An 18,900-nucleotide genomic window follows, 5' to 3' on the forward strand; every position below is an offset into this window, starting at 1 on the left:
GAGGGACTGTTTTGTTTTGCAGCAGTATATTTTTTTTCTTTTTCTGGTCCAATGGGGTCCAATTCTCAAGCAGAATCACATGACCTTACAAGGTTTCATCCATATAAAGAAATCTTAATGGGCACGACCCAACCAAACAACTTAAATAAGTAAGGAATTGTTGTTATTTTTGAAAATTTAAGTTTAAAGCATCATATATGTAAGGTAGTTTTACTGTGACGTATGTCTAATTTAAGGCTAAATAAAGTCACACCCGAAAATATTTAAAAAATTAATATTTTTAGTTTAACGCAACATAAATAAATTTTTAAAATAAAATATTAATTTTTTAACATTTTTTATTCCACCAAAAATGTTACGAAGAAGTCAATATTTTTAATTGCCGACCGAAAATGTTAAAAAGTTAATATTTTAGGTTAAAAAGTTAATATTTTTGGTTCTGCCTTTTCTTAGCCTTAAATTAGATTGTCTTTCCTTAGATATTCCCCTTGTATGTAGAGGTGTATAAACGTTTAATGTTAAATGATTGAGAATCTATAAACATATATTATATTATATTCGTTCCAAACTAATAAAAACTAATCCACTTTTCAGAAGGGTTTTTGTAATTTGGATTAATGCTTGAACCGACAATAAATCTAATTAGAGTTGAGTGGCGTTAAAATACTATTTACAAACATAAATCGCGTATCTAAATTCAATTCGAAAGTTTGAAGTAGGGAATATCATCATGATAAAAAAAGTGACATCTTAATTAATTGTGATAATATCAAATCTAACCCTTACAAAAATGTGTCTTAAAGACATAATTATTAAAAATTTAATAATAAGGAAAAAAGCAACGAAACACTATAATAAAATAAAAAAATAATAAATATTGATGGTCGGTGATTAATACCAAAATTGATGCCAGATCATAAAATAAAGAAAAAAATTAGCAACGATTAAAAGAAAGAGAAAATTAGGACAAACTTTGATTCCTCTCAAAATGTTTTTATATTTAAGTCTATCAGATGTTTTTGAAATTATATTAAAAACTTCATTTTAAATTTTAATTATAAAAGAAATATTTTAGTTTGTATATTATATTTTTAAATTTATCTTAAATCTTTTTATTATAAAAATTAATATATTTGTCTATGTACGTTTAAAAAATTAACGTATATGTAATCATTCGATAAGTATCACAATTGAACTATATAACGATATTTTGAATGATTAATAAAAGATTTGTTTTGTTATCCTTCTCATTCTTAAGGTTTTGTTTTAATTAATTCAGATCGACTTGATCGTATCTGTCTGTGGTAAGATAGTCTCTCAATAGAAAATTTTTGAATACATAAGACTCAAACTCAAAACTTATTAAAACGCTATCAAGTGACTTACTGCTTAAACTAATATAATTTACATAAAAATACGATCGATATTAGTTATTGTGCATGCTATGAAGCTGCCAACACGTTTTCACTCTAGTGTCGGTGGAAAATACAATGAAATCATATTTTATGTATTTTGTATTTTTAGTAGAAAACTGATTAGATTTCATAAAGGAATTTTATGGATAATGTTTAAGGGTATTTTAATGGTTAATACGGTCATTGATTGAATCAAATTTTTATTAACTGAATTAATTAGATTTTTTCTTTAATTGTTAATCTGAATTGAACAAAATTTGGTTATTCGGTCGTTGACTGAATTAATTGAATTTTTTTATAATTTTTTTAGTTATATTAATTTGAGTTTAAAATGAACAATCCTAATAATGTTGAACTTAGAAAATCAAGGATGCATGCCATTAGTTTGTGCTAATATTTGTGTTGGTAGAGAATAATATTGGTTGGGTTTTATTTTTGTGGATAAAGTATATAAATGGTCTCTCAACTATATAATGTTACTTTGTCGAGTCTCTCGATCATTTTGTATTTTACCCTATTTTTATACATTGATATTGTTGTTGTTGAAGCTATTAAAGCCATGAGAATCAAAAGTGAAGTTGTCATGTTTAAAGCAACATTTCTTGATTATTTCATTCAAATGACTTTGGATGCAAGAAAAGAGGGACGAAAGGTCGCTTTTATTTTCTCTTCCATGTCGCTCTTGTTTTCTAGGTTTCTGGAGGGAGGGTGTCTTGGAAGAGATCATCATGTATAATGTAGTAGATGTTCAAAGGATTGATTTGATGATTATAACTCGTTTCATGTTGAACCAACAATTCAAACATTTCAAAGTCAAATATATGATCCAAATCGGTCGGGATTAATCAAGACGAAACCTTAAAAATGTGAATAACAATAAAACAAATCTCTTCAATAAAGGCATTGGAAACAGAAAAAAATGAAAGAAGACAAAAGGCTTGGAAAGGAAGGGAAATTCGATAGGGGTAAAAGAATTTGAGAGATTTGGTTTTATTTTTTTAAAATAAAATAAAGTCAAAATCTAACAATTCCCAACATTTCCAACCTTTGGTCTATTTATCAAGCAAGGGACAATACATCATTTCTCTCTTTTTTTTCATTTGTTTGCCAACCTTTTTCCATTTTCTCAATTAGATTATCAAATTAATTCCAAAAAAGAACCAATGAATCATTTGACGGACAAGAATTACTGTGTTCAAATCCCAATAATTTAATTTATAAAAATTCTAATCAATAGATTTGAACAAATTTGGGACGATACTACATATATTCCGAAAGCATGTATTATCCTCAATCATTCTCTTAATATCCACATAAAAATTATATTTGTAGCATTGTAACACCCTAAACCTAATTGAATCTAAAGTGTCATATTAGGCTATCAGAGCAACTCCTGATTTTCAAAACCTGTTTCATTTCCATTTAAAAACATATTGAATGGTACCAAAATAGACATACATGACATTTATAAAAACATTTTTATAAACTAGAGCTCTATAATTTAAATCAAATAATACAACTCAAAGATTATAAAACTCAAATACATAAGTAAGGTTATATGAATACATATGCCCACTAAAAGTAACAGTAAAATACTCTAGAGGAGATACTGGAAATCCTGTTGCGATGGTGTTCATTGAACAACTCAAGCTAATAACCTGCAAATGAAAACATCTGGACGCTGAGCTTATAAAGCCTAGCAGTATAATCACTAATCTAGAACAGCATTATGAGTCTCATAAACACAAGCATGCTAAAGACATGGTACTAAGCAGTATGTATATGCATGATCATAATCGAGTGCTACCTACTTAAGGTTCAATTGTTTTATTGCTGAAGTAGGAGTCTCATGGTTCCCTTAATTCTCTTCAAGGGCCTCGCCATGAGTACACCTCTATTGGGTCCTTAACCCCAATGATTATAATTGAAGTGCATTCTCTAATTGCGACACAAGACATGTTGTTACTATTTGGTCTCACATAATATCAGATACTAGAATGCTGGGAGAACCCCAGTATCATATAGCATCGGTGAAATTCCCACTAAGCTGCTGAATGATCTCATAATATCACATATCATCAGGTAGATCATGAAGGGGGAACCCAGGTCAGATGGCATCGTTAATTTTCACTCAACTGAAGCATTGGCTCTGTATCACATATCATCAAGCCAAGTTTCAAGTATAACTGATGTATTATACTAATGCAACTACACATGCATATCTGAGTGCCCAAAGGCCACGCATTTATATCAATGCCCCACTATGGCAACTAAGGTAGCATAGCTACACACTAGCATTGTTCAACCCACTAAAGTGAGGTCATCCCCTCACTAGTTCTTATATCGCTCATTCACTTATCTAGAATGTTATACAATGGTTTATTAGTCTTTTTAGTGTGTTATGCCCTTAAGGAAATTAATATTCATCGCTACCCACTTGATATTATTACTAGCACAATGCTCGATTCGAGGTTGGTTCATTGATAACGACCCCTTAGTCGCTCTCATCACACTTGCCATCGATTTTCCCTTGAACCAATAGGGCAACTTGCTCATTTTTTATGATAGGTGTTCATGTAGTACTCGATTTCCTCTATCTCGCTATCCACGACATCCATCGTCTCGCTCGATGGCATGTCTATCGCAACGATCCTTCGTTTGTGAATGTTTGATATGCACCCCTTTAAGGGTATTTTTAAAGTTTCTTACGCACTAAGGGTATTTTGGTAATTTATGTCACCTAAGGGGAATTTGGGTCATTTCATAATTTAAGACCCTTTTTTAACCTTAGTTGTACATTTTATATCAATCTATAAATATTCATATGCAACGAGTGATGTATTGGTGCGAGTCTTATACGAGTATCGATACTACGATATTGGTATTAATACGAGTACTATACTACAAAAACAATATTGATATTGGTATCGATACTACAAGAACAATATCGATACTACAATCTAGAAAACCATGAATAAGGCTCAAGAATCACCCAAAACCCCTCTAAAACACTCTAGTTTTACCCCAAATCAATAAATAAAGCTTAAGGGAGCCTTATAGGGTCATCTAACACCAAAACTACTAACTCGGAATTTGGGGTGTTACAAACATAGATTCTAATAGTTGCAGAGATCACAGTAGAGATTATATATCACTAAATAATTCTCTCATAATTTTAAACGTTAAGATATAAGGAAAATAAGCTCAATCATTATGAATCCTTACTTCATAAAAATTCTTATCTAAATAAACTTAATCATCTAGTAATCTTCAACAATCAAAATTACAATAAAATTTGATTTAATTATTAATTAGAATTTAAGTCAATACGAAACATTTATATACCAATAGATTCTTCATTTAAACAAAGATGTTTCGAAACCTTTGTTTAGTAATTCTTGTGACACTGTATGCACTAAGAAAATATAATACCATACATATGAAAATAGTACATGTTTAAAGCATATTAAAACCTCTCCATAACAAATAACAAGAATTATAAAATTATCAAAGAAATATGAAACAATTTAAATTTGTCATTAAAAACATCACCTTAGATGGAGGCATGATAAAACTACACAAGATGTTAAAACGTACTACAAGTAACTCGAAAAATCAAATGTTTGTTGAATATTTTGACAGTTTTATAATTTGACTTATGATTTTATAATTTTTCAATTCATCCTTCCTTTTAAATTCACATTTTACCAATTTAAATCACATGCTCTTAAACCATTTTGGAATAACTATGTATGTTCAATTTTTCTTTTTGATAACAAATTTTCAATTTTTCAATTTAGTCCCTTAATTTTGAGTGATTTCCTAATCTCTTCAATATTTCATTCATTTTAAGTCCAATTTTTATTAAACTTGAACCACATTCTCCTAAATCATTGTAGAATACATATGTATCTTCAATTAATCTTTTTTTTATAACAAATTTTATATTTTTCCAATTTAGCTCATCAACTTTGTATGATATCCTCATTTCTTCAATTCATCCTTCATTTTAAGTCCATTTTGACCAATTTGAACGATATGCTCCTCTACCACAATAGAATACCTATGCAACTTCAATTCTCATTTTTAACTACAAATTTACTCATTTATCAGTTCAATCCCTTAACTTTACATTTTATTCAATTTGGTCTTTCGACTACATTTTTTCTTGTAAATTCTTTCTTCTCATCAATTCCTTGACTCCTTTATACTTCCATAAATTTTATATCCTCAAAATATCTTCTTTTAAAAATAATGTTATAAATATTTATAATTTTAGATTGTATCGATTTATTAAATAACATTACAATATGAAAAATAATATGAAGAAATATATATATATGGTTAGAGAAAGTCAATAAATTAGATGTAATTGGTATCATACTATTATAAATAATTACAATTAAATTTATATAAAAAGTCAAAAACTTGCCTTGAATTTCTTAAAATCAACTCAAAAAAATTTCAAATAAAATTTTAATAATAAAATACGACTCGTCAACACGAATAACTCAAAAAAATTTAACTCAACTCGATCGAGTACTCACCCCTAACCAACGCAGCAAAAGTTGAAGTATTTCTATGACGATCTGCATGGTGTCTCGTTGAATAGAATTGTTGCTGTGTAGTCAACTCTTTTACGTTGGCCTTCTCTACCTATTTGTTGTATCTGTACGGATCGAGTTTTCAACAAAATTTCACATTCATTTTTTAATATATCTTTTTCAACAATATGTCTGGCGACTTTTGTAATTGATTTGAAAATTTTAAGATCATAATTAAGTCAATAGACATGTCTACATTATTATGATAAGAATGTATGTAAAATACAAAAGTGATTGTATGATATTGTTTTATTGAGTATCCTGATTATTAGAAGTTGTAAAATGGTCTTTTGACTATAGAGTGTTGTTTTATTGAGTCTACGCCTATTAAAAGTTATAAAATGGCCACCCAACTATTCATATATTCCAAACTCGTCATTTTCATTAAAAAATTGACGGACATCTGATATGAACGTTAACCTACTGACTGAGATATGATAAAATCATATATTTAATGATGCTATGGGCACCGTCGTTGCTTTCAAGTACTAACTCAACGACATCATGTTTCAAGAAATGACTCGATAATGTAATGTAAACAAAGACTCAATTCACAAAATATAGCTCAATAAATTTTGGAATCATATTTTTATCATATCCCAATGAGCATGTTAACGTCAAACTCAGACGATCTCTGATTTTTTAACGGAGAATGATGAATTTGGAATATATAAATAGTCGGGTGACAATTTTGTAACTTTTAATAGTAGAGAACTCAACAAAGTAGTGTCTTATAGTAAAAGGATCATTTTGTAACTTTTAATAGTTGATGAACTCAATAAAGTAATACTCTATAGTTAAGGGACCATTAGTGTAATTTTCCCATATTTAATTTACTATCTTAATTTATGTTAATTTTAGGTCATTTGATACGAAAAATTAAAAAAAAACGATGAACATCATGATATGCCATTTATTATAATTATAAAAAAATAAATTATATGTTAATCTTCAATTTGTCTTAGTGTTAAATTTTTCTATTCACACTGATGTTTAAATTTATCTACATTTCTCACATTAATACATATCTGGTAACGATGCTAAAAGCGGCTACGTAACACTTTAACGTCAACTTTTTTTTATAATCATTAATATCTGATTTATTGATCGATTAATCTGAATAAGGTACTATAGAGATAAAGATAACCCCCAACTCAGTATATTCTATTCTCAAACATCAGGATATGAACCCCTGAACTTGCTTAAGAGATCTAGTACTTCATCCCACTTGATCAACTGATTTTCGGTTATGGTACACTTATTAATCATAGAGATTATATTTATAAATAATGATAAAATAAATTTAAAAAATGAAACCGCAATTAAAGGTGTTTCCTATACATTTATTAAAAAAATCAATACATTACATCAAAAAAAAGTATACCACCGATAAATTTTTTAAATGACTTAAAATATTTAATCCTTTAAATAAAATTATTGATCTAAATTAATAATCAATGAATAAAAATCGTTAATTAGAAAAATAAACTTATAATTTTATGAACTAAATTAAACTCAAAAGTTGTAAAATCGAAAAGATATGATGTTTAATCATAAAAACGAAGTTTAAAAGATAGATAAGGATTAATGCATTAATGATAATGGTGTTAAGTGATTGATTAATTCTTCACTAATAATAAATGATAATATTTAATACATCCCTTGAAAATTGTGCAATTTATTTCCATTTCTATACCAATTCATCCCCTTCCCTGTTTTTCATATTTATATAGAACGTTGAAAGTCGCCTTTTAACTCCCCACCTTCATTCTGCATCATCTTCCAATGGATCTTGGCTTCCCGAAGTTTGAAAATGGACCTGAATTTGACTGCATCAACTTTGAAGAAAACCCATTTCGAATGTTAGATGCCTTAATCATCTTCTTAATAATTTGTGGTTATTACATTATCATTTTTCTTTTCAAGTTTTGGGTTTTAGTTCTTATGATTTGGATCTTTTTCTTTAAATCAGGTTGGAGTTGTCGGCTTTTGAAATGGATAGTTCTTACGATTTCAATTCATCTTCGTTGCCATCCCAATCCAATAATGCATGTGTTGAGTTCATGGATTTTGAAGAAATAAGCAACGACTTTACTCTTTTAGATCACAATGAAGATGAAATGGTTGATGTAAAGCCTCTAAAGGCAGTAGTTGATTCATTGGGTCACCATTGTGGCAATATGACGAACAACAGTGGTTCAAGTGGAACTTTGAGTAAAAGTAGAAGCAGGAGTTTTAGGAGGAAGAGAACAGGTGCATTGGAATTAGATGAGTTTCAAAAGTACTTTGATTTTCCCATATCCAAAGCTGCTAAAGAGATGAATGTGGGTTTAACTCTGTTGAAGAAGAGATGCAGGGAACCTAACATCTTGAGATGGCCTCATAGGAAGATCAAGAGCTTGAAGTCACTCATCAACAATGTCAAGGTATATATTCTTATCCATGCATGTGTTTACATTTAGTAGAAACTTTCATATGCTTCTCACTCTAGGCATTCCATTCTGCTTAACGAACTAGTTACTGCTCAGCGATGAATCGAAAGGGATTAGAGCAGCGATCACCCCTGGAATTTTATAAATTTTCCTTGATATAAAATTTTATGTATGTCCCTAAATGAGACAAGGCTCTCGTTAACATGACATGATCATGATAAAACTAAATGTCATCATCAACTAAAACACATGAATATTACTTGCTAGCATTAGCAAGAGATTGATGGTGCCAACTGACCAAACTCTTTAATGGTTTCTCAATGGTGATCAAGAGCCAAATGAGGAAAAACCCTTCAAAGTGTGTGGTTCCTAATTTCTAATTAGCCATTGTCCTCTTATCTTTAGGAGCTTGGTTTGACTAATGAGATACAGGTGTTGGAGGAGCACCAAAGGATGCTAGAGAAACTGCCAGATATGGAATTGCCAGAGAGAACAAAGAAGCTAAGACAGGCATGCTTCAAAGCTAATTACAAGAAAGAAGGTCCCTTGCCTCCTTTTTTTGACTATTATGCTATTCAGCTCTTACTTTTCTGCTATTATATACAGTCAACACAGCCACTTTTCTCCATATGTTTTGAATCAACAACCATTTATAGATTTTAATGTAAAAAAAACTGTTTTTTGACCAAACCATGATTTCTGGGTACCATACATAGAATATGATAATATTGATTTTCTGCTCCGAGAGATAATTTTATATACATCACACAGTATATGAAGTGCTGTAAATTATACCTTGATATTACATAAAAGTGCTTTAAAGTTGAACAACGGATCTCACAGATCAGCCGACGGCAATGCGTTTGAGGAGCCCTTTTTCTTCATTTTCTCATGCACACGTCTCCATGGGACCACTTGCTTAAAGCTTTCATAAATGCTTGCCTGCAGATAAATGTTGTTGTCTGATTAGAAAACATTCAATAAAAAAGTCATATACTAGCCAAAGATGCCTATTTTTTGCTAAAATAATTAATTACTCGTTAATATCACCAAAATTCACTTGAAGAGTGTAAATTCCCAGAAAATTAAGAAACTTGAAACAGAAAGTTTGACACGACAAAGAAGACTAGGAACATGATAGAATTGTTTAGTCAATGATGGTTTTGAAACGTACCAAGACATGTGAGCTAGCTTGAGATAGATTCAGAAAACCGGGTTTCTTCCTAATCGTTGTGATCTTCACCTCCGCATCTCCGCCATCAACCGCCGGAGTTGAAAAGTCAAAACTTCCCTGAAAAACTTGTCGGCCAACCTTTCTGAAGCTCCCCCACCTACTGGATCCAAACATAACTTTGTCCAGTCTCCTCAAAGACCCACCTTTTCCAAACGACAAAGTGTTAGACACAAACCGACATGCATCAGGCACCTCCAAGACTGTTGCTGGAGAAGGAATGTTAGCAACTTTAGACTCAGCTAACAATCTCGGTGGCAGTTGCAAGCATCTCGCAACGTTTGGCTTTGATCGGCTGCTTGTATCTGTTTCGTTTTCACTACGATATGGCCGCCTAGGCTTGCCCGGTGCTTCCTCCCACTTGAATGGAATCGAAACTGAGGCATGGATCGGCGGCGTTATCATCCCTGACGGCTCTTTGGCCTTACTCGGAAGCGAATATAGAGAAAGCTTTGGTGTAGAAGGAGACCCCATTCTTGTAAGTCTCTGATCATGCAAACGTTATTTTTTTTCCTCTCACACAATATATAAAATGATTTTCAAAGTTTATAGAGAAGGAGATCGTGGGTGAAGAGGGTGGTGATGAGTGTAAACTGCGAGAGTCCCACAGCAGCAACAAACGCTCCCGGCGCTTCTTATTCACGAGTATATGATTTATGTAGGGAAAATTATCAATATACTAACTACATAATGGGGTCAATTTTATTTTAGCTACTAAATAACTTTTTTTTGTTAATTTAGTCATTGACAATTTTTTTTTTGGTTGCCCTTCTAGTTTCCAAGGTTTGCTCTGGCTAATCCGGACCGACTCAGGTCGCACACCTGATTTTGGTGGGTAAGTTTCCCAGCAAGGACCTTTTGCATACGCAATGACTCGAATTTGAAACCTACTTACACGATATCAAACTGCTTATCACATGAACAACACCGTTGGTTAGTCATTAACATTTTAATTTGTGATTAGTTAACTTGTTAATGGAAATATTAATGTGACATTTTAAATGTATATTATAACATGTTTATTCTTCACTACTCATATATTCTATTAAATTAGTCGTAATTTAAAATAATTCAACTAGTTTAATCTTACATATTTAAAAATTCTATCATTTTATTGTTCCAAAACACATCATCATCATCTCTTATTAATTTTTTTAAACTTTTTTTAAAATTAAAAAAATGAATTTATTATTTCCTAGAATTTTAGAACACTCTTTTCTCTTATTCGTCTTATTTCTACACAGAAAAACCCTAGTCCATGTGTTGCCTCTAAATGGCCTTTACCAAAATTAACAAATGTGTAACACCTCAAGCCCAATTTGTTACATGATGAGTTTAGTGTGTAACTTTGAATCACTGAGGTGATCAATAATTTTAAATTTTCTTTCTCATTTATGACATTTAATCATATAATAAAAATGATATAATAAAATAATAACATCAATACCAATGATAAAACACTTATACAAAATTGAAACTCTATGACAATTAATATAAGACCAAGTAATCTTTGTGATCCGCAGCGATATTAATCTTAGTGTTTGTCACTGACCACAAGTATTTATTGTTTTTTCTTTATTTCATTATATCATATATTTTTTATGTTTTTAATTTTTAATAATTATGTTTTTATGGCATGTTTTCTTCTTCCTTTTGGTATTTTTTTTTGTCGTTTGGCCGTTATTTTTGTTTATCCTTTTTTTAGGGTTAAATTTGACATGTAACGACTGATCAAAATAGCACTTTTGTTATCATGCTAATCTTTAATGCTTTGGATCCTCATATTGGATTTGGATACGTGATTTACATTCATGGATAGTTTTCTCACGTCACTCAATTTTGATTTACGGTTTGTCGGTGGCCTTTCGATAGCTTAAACCCTTTTTATAGTTCGTTTATCAATATAGTCAGATATGTTTGTATCTACCTTTTATTTGAGTTTATTTGGTTAGGTTTTTTTTAACATTTTCCTTATATATGGTCCTTGTGTGATCTTATGTGGCTAGTTTCTTGTGTTAATGATTATATGAAAAATATCCTTATTATGTATTTAGTTTACGATTGTAGTTGTAAACCTTCATTGTAATTTGGATATTTTTCTATTTCTAATAAAACTAATGACTTCTATCTTGTCAAAAAAACATATGTAAGACCAAATAAATCAAAATACCAATAGAGTTACAGACCAAAATATACATAAGGGTCCTAGAAATACACATATCTTATAAGAATCAGGGGAGAAAGAAAACCGAAAACAAAAAAAAATCATCAAAACCTTACCTTCTAGCCTTCAAATTGAAGATCCATGCGGTGAGAAGATACATTATGTGGCCGGCAAACACATATCTAAAATACATCACCATCGGACGGTGATTTTCATAGTGGAAGAAGGTAGTTTTTTCATAATTTCTCCATTAGATCTAGGCTTTTAAGGGGAAAATAGCGTGGGATTTCGGTTTAGAGGAGTAGGACGAGCCTTTTGGGGTATTTTTCCTCTGCTCCAGCCATCGTGAGCGACGGTAGAGACCACCGACGAGTGGTGACTTTGCCTCCGGTGAGAGGGAAGTTGAGAGAGTTTGTTCTATGTCTCTCTTAGAAAAAAAAATGGGGGCTATGGTTTCAACAAAGACAAAATATGAGTTATATATCAAACTCAAAACTAGTTTTGAGGGTTAGGATTTCCTGAAACTAGCGTAAGAGGAAACCACTCAAGGGGTCATCCAATGTTTGTATCCCTTCATTTTAGTCACTAAATATAACTTTTAATTTTATGATTTCAAGCTCTTAATTTTATGTTTTTATATTTTGGTCATTGTCTTTTATTTATATAATGGTTGAATTTGTGATTTGATTTGTGAATTTTAATTTATAGCATTTTAGTCCATATATTGTTTGTGTTCAAAAGTGTCTTATTTATGATGTAGGTCATTGTAGTCTTGCCATGAATTCATTTTGATCACCATTTTTCTTGAAATTGCATGAAATAGCATGGATTAATATTTTGATGGCTGCTTTTAATTTTTTATTTATTCTGATTTAGTCCTACTTGTTTAATACACAGTTTCATGCTCAATTTCTGTTTTAAATCTCCATAGGTTTGTCGTATATTTATTTTGGCCACCGTTTTAGTTGGGTTAGTGTTTTGATGTATCCCTATATATATTTATTATTTGTTATGACTTGATTCTTAAATTTTTCATAGTCCTCATTTTGTCACGTGAGTAGTTATGTAACATATATATATTAGCTTGTTTTACTATGCTATGTCATTTCTTGTGTGTATATATTTACATATTATGGTTTTAATTAGTTTATATATATATATATATATATATGTTTGAATGCCAATTTATTATGAACATTTATACCTTAATAAATTCTATAATGCATGTACTGTGTAGTCCCATTTTTAATTCATTTTTTTATTTAAATGCTAAAGGCATGTTTGCATCATACGTGTGTGTGGTATTTAATATATTTTGGTTGGTTCGATTACAAATATATTTTTTATGTATTATTTCATTTACTGATATTAATTTTGTGTTTTTTTATATGTTTTCAAACGATATGTATGTAAATATTTTTTATTTGTACATATAACTCTAGGGTTTATTTTAAATTAATATACATGTTATCTTGACAAGCATTATTTGGACTCAATTCAAATAATTGGACTAAGAGTAATGCCATTGCATTTTAACATTATCGTGAGATGACTATCTTAAGGCATAAGAGTGTCTCTCCGATAATTTTAAATGAAAAGGTATTCCTACAAGTGAAACTAAAAAAATATGATTCAACCTAAAATTTGGGAAAGAGAGAAAAAGAAATGTCCGTCTATTTAAATTCGTCGAGAAAAGGTTGTTAGAACTTATAAAAGGTCCAATCTCGACGTCTTTAAATAATCGAACATCCTTCTTCTTTCTAAAAGGATTGGTAATTTCTCATTTAAATTGATTTATTTTATCATTGTTCATGCATTTTGGAATTTAAATTAATAATGAGTTTTAGAATAGGAATTTTAATATTTCTTTATTTCGATTAGAGTAAGAATTGACTGCTCTAAGGCATGAGAGGTCTTTTCTTCTTGATAGGAAATAATTAAATATTGTCGTTTTCCATCCTAAAATTCAGAAATATTATTTAAAGGGATCAAAAATTAAATAAAATTAGAACTTGTAAATTTCATTGCAAAGACATGTAATTAATCGACTAGGTACCGATTTAGGGCGCTTTGGGGGGGGGTGCTAATCCTTCCCCACGTGTAATCGACTCCGAACTCAATTTTCGGTACTCACACCTTAAAATGATGAAAAAGCATTTTGGGTGCCCAATCACACCTTAATCAAATATTGGTGGTGACTCCACGATCAATTTTAGTATTTTTTTTCGACTCCCAAATTATTTGAGGCATACATTTTTACAAAATCTCATTTTTTTTAATCGACACCATAGATTTTAAAAGGAACTTCTCGATAGCTTGCCAACTCTTCTAGGGACATTCGAGAGTTAGGCCATTAATTAATGAATTAGTTGTCTTTGCAATAAAAATTGTAAATTCGTCGTAATTTAATTTGAGATCCAATGGGTGTTTGATTTGTTTTATGTTTATAATTTGATTAACCACTAAATAGTTGTACTAATTTGTTTGCTAATATTTTCAGATTAAATAAATGTTCAAGGATTTGAGAACTATGTTTTGTGTTGTTTATATTGTTTTTGTTTTTCCTCACACTGCAAAGCTACATTTGCGTAACATGAGCTAAAATCTCGTTCTATCTCACTTAAGTGGGAGTAAGAAGTTACTCTTTCGTGATGGTTTTCACCTCTGCATGGGATAGTTAATCGCTCCTGGGGCACGTGCCTTATGGTCCTCGTGATGGTAATCGCCTCCATACGGATAATTCGAGTACCTCTTGCCCTAGAGATGAACATAGCATATCGTGAGCCTAGGACTATAGAGCCTGCTCTACCCTTAGAAATCCCATGAAGAGTGTACACAAGGAAAAGATTCTATGAGTCCTGGTAGAATAATTTGATGTTTTGAATGAATACATGAGAACTAGATATCATGTGGTTATGATTTTTGTGAATAACAAAGTATGTGGGTAGAAAGCATGTTTGGGTAGGATTTATTATACCATGTATGGGTAGTCAACCTGTGAGGGTAGGTTTCATTCGATGCTTATAGTACTTACTATCTTGTTATTTATCTTATGTGTACTAACCCATTTTTGTTTTGTGTTTATTTTATTTTGGTTTTATTTTCTTGCATTTGCATCTTCATGCCATATAAAGGTGTTAATTTGCAAGTGATTGACTAAATAAAAGGTTGTTCTTAATGGGACAATAAACTCATAGCCATGTAGTCAAAACTAGGAGATCCAAAGATGTTTAAATGTTCAATGAAGGAAGACAACCAATGAATAAAGAAATTTGAAGACTTCATTTGAAGGCGCAAATGCCAAAATGTTTCCTTAAGAGATAGATGCAGTTAGACTCAGGACGAAAAGACCCTTCACGAAGTCATGAAGACCACTTTGTATTGGAAATAAAAATAGAGATCTAATGATTCAACCATAAATAATTTAAGGACACCAAGCGTTATCAAATGTGATAAAGTACACCGAAAACTTTGGGTGCAATGTTAGATCTCATGAAGAGTATGGATCAAGGAAGTGAAGAAATGGAGAATCACAATTTTATTTTGACTACCTGGTGTAATAAAACCTTGTTGTCTAAATGAAGGTTGTTATATGGTGGTCACTTATGCAATTAACACTTTTTGCATCTACATTTGTATTCGCACTGCTTTAATTTAAGCATTGTTACATGAATCAATCCTAGAGAATGGGGTAATTTGTGGATGACTCTGTGACGAAAATATTGAAGGTAAATTGAAGCCACCCCATTCGTACCTAGAGAAGAATTGAGAGAATTGGATATGAAGCTTGGGGCATACCACTAAGAACTATGGGGCACTGAAAAACAAGGTTCAGAATTTAGTCAATTCAGGGGCATGGACCTTCAATGAGTAATAGGGCATTACGAACCTAATCAAGAAATAATCATTTCCATCCATCATTAAGCTTTGTTGCATTTGCATTATTTTGTTTGAACTTGTTTTTGTTCTTTCTTTCTTTATTTACTTAAATATTTTATAAAAGTGTTTGGTGATTGAACTTATACCTTCTTATAGGTTTATAAGCAATAAAAGAAGTTTTAATCTTGAAGTTCTTTGAATATCGATAAATTAAAGATTCTTTTAATTTTTCAATAATTATAGATCTTTGGCAAGTGGCAAGATTAGACCTTTCGTATCCCGTCCAATTCCAAAAGTACAATCACTTGATTCTTTACCTTGACATTACCTCTATTTGAGACCCCCAATGTCATACCCTTACCTTTTTTGAGATACCAAATTCATACTTTTACCTTCTCGGGTAAAACTGATCTTTTTATAACACTATCTTTCTCCATATATACGACTTTAAAGTTATACCCTCATCTTTTCAAACACAAAATCCTCATTTTTACGCCAATAAAACCTAAAGGCCTTAAGTGCAAAACTTTCATTTTTCCGTGAATCTTCCAGCAAGAAGAGACGAAATGGGGCATCCTAGATCAAGTTTTTGAAGATAAGGTCGAATAATTAGAGCATACTATAAGCACGAAGAAGAAGAGGAAATAAAGGGAATGATTAAAATAAAATGATTGAAATGATTCAATCATGCATTAATTAATTTGTTTTCATGTGAATAAAAGTTAATCATGAATATTCATCTCCCTGGGGATACCTCTTTTTGCAAGGACTTCGGTGTATGAAATGATGAATGACCTTATTTCATTTATCCCTTCACAAAAAGAGAAAATGTATCCCTTGTTGTCCTCATTTGAGTCTGGATTATTTTTCTTTTGATTCAACCCTAAGCAAGGATCACCCTCCAATTTAGAGGCAGGGTGAAGGAAAATTGCTTGCTTGAGAGAAGACCATCAATCCAAGTTTTATTACAGGGGCAAGCCCTTGTAAAATCAAGTGAGAAATAACAAGACACCGTAAGGTATACCAAGTACAAGTGCTCGAAGATCAAATCAAGTCAAGAATAACAAAAGATGTTCGGATAAAAGAAACAATTTGTACTCAGATATAAGTGTAAAATTCTTCAAATAAAGAGGACAAGAAGGTACTTAAAGCAATTGAAGTCCTAAACTCATCTAATAAATTCATATTCAAGACACACAAAAAAAGAAAATGAAAAGGAAAAAAATAAATAAATAAAATAAGAAAAAGAAAAGAAAAAATGAAAAAAAAGAGAAGGAAAAGAAGAAGAAGAAGAAGAAAGAAAATGGATCAAGTATTGCAAGATAAGTGACTCGTTGAGCCTCAAGCCACAAGATTAATCAAGTACAAATGTTTCAAAGTTCCAAATTTAACAAGAAGAGCGAGAAATGCCGAAGATGTAGGAAAATGAAGATGAAATCTAGGGTGAAACCCCAATAATGGGCAGCCTAGAGGGATCCCGAAGAAGAATGAAAATAAAAGACAAGTGACAAACAAATTCAAATTTGATAAGACACGCTTAAAGGCATCCGAATGAATTGATCCTTGGTTCGATCACCCTTAAACCAAATCTTTAATGCTTGATAGGAAAAATGAAAAAGAGGAGTTCAAGAAATAAAATTTTGAATAACATTTTGAAACCAAATGAGGGTTTGAGTTGAAAACCTAAAAAATAGGCTCAGATATAAAGATTATGCAGTTGATGAATATGAAGCGGTCTTAAATCTATTTATAAGGCACCGTACAACCCAAATGTGCTCACGAGAGTTGAGAATTGGAGAGCACTTCCAAAAGATGAGCATAAAAGTTACTTCATCAGATCAGTGAACATTAAAAAAGTTGTAATACCCCAAATATCGGGTCGGTGGCCATAGTAAAAGAATTTGAAATTTGGGATAATAAATTTAATAAATGGTAAAGTATAAGAAATGATTTATAAATTGTGTTTAAGACCAATTAATAAGGAATGGAAGAATAAAAGGGCATTTTAGTCCTTTAGAGAGAAATAAATTTAAAATTCAATTTTTATTAGGGATTTAAGTGAGAAAAGGGGGAAAGTTAAAGAGGATAGTTATCTTTCTTCTCTTCTTCTTCTTCCCCATGACCGTGCTCTCCCCATAGCCAAGGTAAGTTTTCTTTGAATTAGTTTATTCTTTAGTTTATGCAAGTCTTGAAACCTTAAGTGATGTGTAAGCTTAAGGAAGGGTTAAAGAGGATTAAAACTAAGAAAAATATATTTTATTTGAGATTGAAGAAAATATGTTTTTGAGTGATTTGTTGAAATATGAGTTTTTATTGATGTTTATAAGTATATTTGACTTGTCAAATAAGTAAATAAGAGATTAGAAGACTTGGATGTGATTAAAAACATGTTAGAAAAGTAGTATGATTCTTGGTTTGGAGTGTTCTTTAGAGAATTATGGTGTTATAAGAAGCTAAATGGAGGAAAGTTAATTGGGTTAAGTGATGTTAAGTCTAAGGTATTGTTTGAGGTAAAAGTAAGAGATTTAAACATGATTTGGGTCAAAATCGAGCTGAAAATGGAAAATCTGGGTAAGAGTATTGGTACTGGAAGAATAGTACCAGTACTATAGGTTTAAATTTGAAGAATTAAGATGAACACTATCAATATTGATGCAATTAGTATCAATATTGATGTGGGTATCGATACTAAAAGAGAGGTATCGATACCATGGATTATAGAATGCATAAATGGTATCGATACTAAAAGAGAATATCGGTACCATAGTATATAAGTATAGATAGCATGATAGAGGTACCGATACTATTGAGTCTGGAAACTTTAAGATATGATGAATTTTAATAGAAATTGAATATAGTAGTACTTTTAAGTATTATTGAAAGTATAAATGTTAGAGAAGTATACTAACATTTGGTATGGTATGTGTACTTAATGGATTTTGCGTAGATCGTAACCAAGCTCCTGAGTCAAGCAAGAAAAAGGGAAAAGATAAAGTTGCTGGATAGCTAGACATCCTTAAAGCATATTAACTAGGCATACCAGGTTAGTGCATTTATTATTTACCTTAAGAGTTATGGATTTTATGTGATTAAATGTATATGTTGCATTGTTATATAGGCACTAAGTGTGCAACCCACAAAATTCATCATATATTGATGAACGACCGTATAGGCA

General features: G+C 30.9%; 2 protein-coding genes across 2 annotated transcripts; one reads left to right on the plus strand and one right to left on the minus strand.

The window, feature by feature from the left end:
* Window positions 1-7,804: 7,804 nt before the first annotated feature.
* Window positions 7,805-9,114, plus strand: LOC120163116 (protein RKD3-like). Its single transcript, XM_039173126.1, has 3 exons — window positions 7,805-7,881; window positions 7,992-8,445; window positions 8,857-9,114. The coding sequence occupies exons 1-3, from the start codon at window positions 7,805-7,807 to the stop codon at window positions 9,112-9,114; spliced, it is 789 nt and encodes a 262-aa protein (XP_039029057.1).
* A 92-nt stretch (window positions 9,115-9,206) lies between these two features.
* LOC120163003 lies at window positions 9,207-16,116 on the minus strand. The gene is made up of 4 exons (XM_039173040.1): window positions 16,112-16,116; window positions 12,227-12,231; window positions 9,626-10,157; window positions 9,207-9,393 (listed from the first exon to the last, which is right to left on the minus strand). The coding sequence occupies exons 3-4, from the start codon at window positions 10,154-10,156 to the stop codon at window positions 9,289-9,291; spliced, it is 636 nt and encodes a 211-aa protein (XP_039028971.1). The 5' UTR covers window position 10,157; window positions 12,227-12,231; window positions 16,112-16,116; the 3' UTR covers window positions 9,207-9,288.
* Window positions 16,117-18,900: the final 2,784 nt, after the last annotated feature.

Source organism: Hibiscus syriacus, unplaced genomic scaffold (genome assembly GCF_006381635.1).
Source record: "Hibiscus syriacus cultivar Baekdansim isolate YM2019G1 unplaced genomic scaffold, ASM638163v2 tig00111427_pilon, whole genome shotgun sequence".
NCBI classification, from domain to species: Eukaryota; Viridiplantae; Streptophyta; class Magnoliopsida; order Malvales; family Malvaceae; genus Hibiscus; species Hibiscus syriacus.

What these genes read in the sequence shown, in the direction of transcription:
- LOC120163116 (XM_039173126.1), top strand. Translation starts at nt 7,805, where the DNA reads ATGGATCTTGGCTTCCCGAAGTTTGAAAATGGACCTGAATTTGACTGC. An exon ending in GAAGAAAACCCATTTCGAAT is followed by an intron (nt 7,882 to 7,991) that starts GTTAGATGCCTT and finishes TCTTTAAATCAG; the next exon opens with GTTGGAGTTGTCGGCTTTTG. An exon ending in CACTCATCAACAATGTCAAG is followed by an intron (nt 8,446 to 8,856) that starts GTATATATTCTT and finishes TCTTATCTTTAG; the next exon opens with GAGCTTGGTTTGACTAATGA.
- LOC120163003 (XM_039173040.1), bottom strand. Translation starts at nt 10,156, where the DNA reads ATGGGGTCTCCTTCTACACCAAAGCTTTCTCTATATTCGCTTCCGAGT. An exon ending in AAGCTAGCTCACATGTCTTG is followed by an intron (nt 9,394 to 9,625) that starts GTACGTTTCAAA and finishes ATTTATCTGCAG; the next exon opens with GCAAGCATTTATGAAAGCTT.